The sequence below is a fragment of the Chaetura pelagica genome, unplaced genomic scaffold, assembly GCF_000747805.2.
Source record: "Chaetura pelagica isolate M959 unplaced genomic scaffold, ChaPel_1.0 scaffold85, whole genome shotgun sequence".
Lineage (NCBI taxonomy): Eukaryota > Metazoa > Chordata > Aves > Apodiformes > Apodidae > Chaetura > Chaetura pelagica.
In genome coordinates, this window is record NW_009953505.1 from 5114121 (window position 1) to 5117945 (window position 3825).

At 38.2% G+C, this 3825-nt stretch overlaps 1 protein-coding gene across 1 annotated transcript in view; it reads right to left on the reverse strand.

Annotated features, from left to right (window-relative positions):
* LATS2 (large tumor suppressor kinase 2) overlaps nucleotides 1–2106 on the reverse strand; it is a 42811-nt gene extending 40705 nt beyond the window's left edge. Inside the window, exon 1 of the mRNA XM_009999408.1 lies at nucleotides 1768–2106. Coding sequence (XP_009997710.1) covers nucleotides 1768–2106 — 339 coding nt within the window. The remainder of the gene's footprint in view (nucleotides 1–1767) is intronic.
* Between the last annotated feature and the right edge of the window lie 1719 nt (nucleotides 2107–3825).

The following is a 3825-nucleotide window of genomic DNA, read 5'->3' on the forward strand; positions in this document are numbered from 1 at the left end:
CTCCAGGCAACAAGTCATCACAGCTAGGGAGAAAAGCTAAATTTGAGGATGGAAGGATGATGGCAAATAATGGGAAAAAAACCCAAACAAACAAACAAAAGACAAAAAAGACAACCAAAAAATGCAGCCAAATTTAAGGGAGTAGCAAAAAAAATCTCCACATCAGTCAGAACTGGGCTTATTCTCAGTGTTCCATAGGAAGAAATACCATTGTATGAACACAAAAGTAAAAATAGCTTAAGATATTAAAAACTTTACATATATAGTGCATTACATTGCCTTGCTACATTTTAGCAGGTGCTCAGGTATTCTGTTTTATACATTTATACATTGGCTATACATTTCTGGGATGTAGTGTGCTCAAAGAACTTTCCAAGATTTCAGTCCAACAAGACTGTTCTGTGTGTGAACGATTTGCCCGTGTAACTTACCAAACGCACTTTTCCAATCCAGCATCCAGCTGTGCTCATTTAACCTTGGCTCATACACACAGGGAGTGTTCTCATCCTAAACAGCTAGGCAAATTTAGAAGGTAGAATTCTAAAAAAACACTGTGTTTTCCTGGCATGCTTCAGACAAGAGAAAATCTTTGGTTCCTCCAGCTAAATAGTTCAGTACATCATCTTGGTTCATTGGACTAGGAAGTGTTTAGTGGTACTACAGCACTTCTCACTGGATCTGCAATGTAACCTAGCTCTGATCATCTCACTTAGCATAACTCACTTAGAAAGAGTACTAATTAATATCTATATAGCTCCAGAGAATCACAAACTTTTTAATAATAGAGCCTGATGTCAGTTTTTCTGTACGGATTCAGAATATGATCTAGGAAAGTCAAGAGACTCACGCTCTGCCATGAATGAATGGAGGTTAAGTTTTGAAATCAAGGAAACACCACTGAAAGCACTTTGCTTTAAAAACCCTCCAATTTATATCAAAAACAATAAGAAGAAACGTTTCAGCTTGTCAACAACTGATCATACAGGAAAATAAAGCTGTTTCTACAACAACCAAAATCAGCACTTCATCTCCAAGAAGCAAAATTTTCAACTATTCTTGGACAGAGGTGAAAGTCAATACCAACACTGGAAGCACACGCAAGATGAATGCAGTTCAAGACATAAGGACCATGCTCTGCACCAGGTAAATGGTTCTTTAATAAATCATACATTCAAGCACTGATCTTGGAATGATAAAAGCAAGCATCTCTGTGCCAAGTCCCTTATCTGAGACAAGGCTACCAACTCTTGATGGAAGCAGTGAAGGTGAGGAAGTAAGGGTGTGCACCCAACCACTGTGGCTGGCTGAACACCCAGCCAGTTCCACTTGTTTCTGGCAAACAGCAAGAGAGCTTCTTCAGAGACCATTACTTTGTCACTTCTAGTTGCTTCTGACAGTTAACTGAGCTTAGATGTGCTAGACAAAATTCCATCCTATTAGTCATAGCCATAGCTTGTTCTAGTATTCAGAGAAAAAAAAAAAAAAAAGACAAGTACCCTGTTCAGCATTATATATCAACTGGAGAAATAATAAACAAATTCTAGGGGTCACCATGATCGTCTCTAACATGAATGAACCCTGTACTAGGCACGTATCTCAACAGCAAGTCCATCTACTCTGCTAGTCATACAGCAACACACCTGCCAGAAGAACTGGTTTTTTTGTCAACAGTCAAGCCTGGTAACTTCCACCAAAGTCCTTCCTTTGGTCCCAAGTATAAACTTGATCTGAAGGCAGTGACAATCCCCCCTCCAAACTCATACATACCTGATCACAACCTGCATTCACCAGTTCCTGGAGCATCTGCCGATTTACTTCAACAGCTGCTGTAGTGCTTGATTCATTAGCAAAAGGCAGCAAAGAATATCTAATTTCTCGCAGAGCTTTCTGATACGGTCCAAACTTGGGCGTTTGTCTCATCTGCTGCTGCCTTGCAGCATCCTTCCCTATTAAAATCTTGGAGTCCAGAGAAGTTTCGCTGCCTGGTCCAATAGGTAGTCCCTGACCTGAAGATTTGGATGGTTGCTTTAAACCTTCTCGAATCTCTTGTAACCTTTGTCTGCTGTTTCCAGAATATGTTGTAGCAGGAAAAGTCTTTGGCCTCATTGTTAATCCAGTTTTCTCTGAGCATAAATACAGTTTTTTTCTTTATTTTAAAATTATTGTACTTTGAAAAAGTGTTCCTTGATGGTATCAATTTCTTGTAAACATAATCCTTCGAAGAGAAAAAGAACAGGCAAAATTATACAAAAAATTCTGCCAACGTTTTACTTCAGCTCATGATCTTCACGTTTCCTACAGAAAATGAAAATCCTTGGAATCACCATTTTGCAGACTGAGTGTGTCTGAAACAAAATAAAATAGAAAGTACATGCAATTAAGTTGATACTGCAAATGCCTCTGAATGGATAGCATGACAATTAACCAAGTGAAAGTGAATCAGTTTAACTTATTAAGCTGTCACAGCTGGATTCCTTTTAATGGGAAAATACAATACCAAAAGAATTTCTCAACATAATAAATAAGTAAATAATTTTCTTTAAAGTTTCATTTTCAAACTAAATAAAAACAAAACCCTTAAAAATGACAACATTCAGGAACTTTACAGTACCTAAGTGCGGCATGTTTCCCACTCAATTGCATGACCAAATACTAGACAAACCTATCCTATTTCATAATTAGGGAAGAGTATGCTCATTAAATGTTCTTCCCCCACTTAAGATTTTGTTTGTTTTACACTAGCTGAGCTCAGTTTCAGTTTATGAAAAATATTTTTAATAGAAATATTGACGACTAACCATAGCAACTTCTAGTATTTCAGTAACAAAGTTAATAATATCTTAGCAAAGTCTGAAGGTAAGAATTCTCCCCAGAACTGGAAAGAGGGAGTAAATGGTATTTCATTAGCTGTGCCTAAGAAAGGGAAAAGAGAGGTAGATGGAGCTATGCAGTAACTCACAGAAGAGGCGGAACCTGCTCAGTTAGCATCCCAACAGAGAAAAATGAGAAGACTCAGACAGCTTTATGCACCTCTTCTGACATGCAGCAGAAAACAACTAAGCAACACAGCTGAGCTACCATACAACTTGTGATCTCTGTGCAGCATGAAGTTACAACAAGAATCCTACCTTAACTAAGTCTTTGTGGCACCATAACAGAAACATGAAATAATGGTGCATTTGGAAGAGGATTACAAAGACAGCTTAATCAGAAAATGTCATCTTGCTATTGATGCTGCTTATACACATTTGCTTCTGCTGCAGATGTTTCACTTGCAAAGTGACTCCTGAATGGTGCTGGGGAGGCTAGAATTTTGTGCAGTTGTTTTCAAATCACAAATACAGAAGATGGTAACACACTGAATGTTCCTGTCATGCAAAAGTTGAGTAGATTTTTTATTTTTTAAAAAAGGCACTTCAGTTCTGGTCATAGCACATTTATCACTGGAAAAGAGATTCTCCAGAAAGTATTGCTCTTTATTATCAGATGCTCAAACTAAAACTCAACTCACTGCAACCAACAACTCTTCCTGTGAGAAATACCTACAGTATTTCCCAACAAAACAACCATTTCCATACATTTACCATCACTTCTCACAGCCAGGAAAACATCTTACTGCTGGGAAGTCCAAGACAGTGTGGACACATTCACTTCTGAAGCCCCTCACCCTTTCCTCATTAGTACAGGGTCCACTTAAGCTTTCCTCTACAACCAAACTGAAATGCAGCACTGAAGTCAGAGCTAACACTCTATTATGATGTTTCAACAGTTTGAAATGCAAGAGCCCAGATTCATCACTGAGATTAGTCCATGTCAACCTCTTTA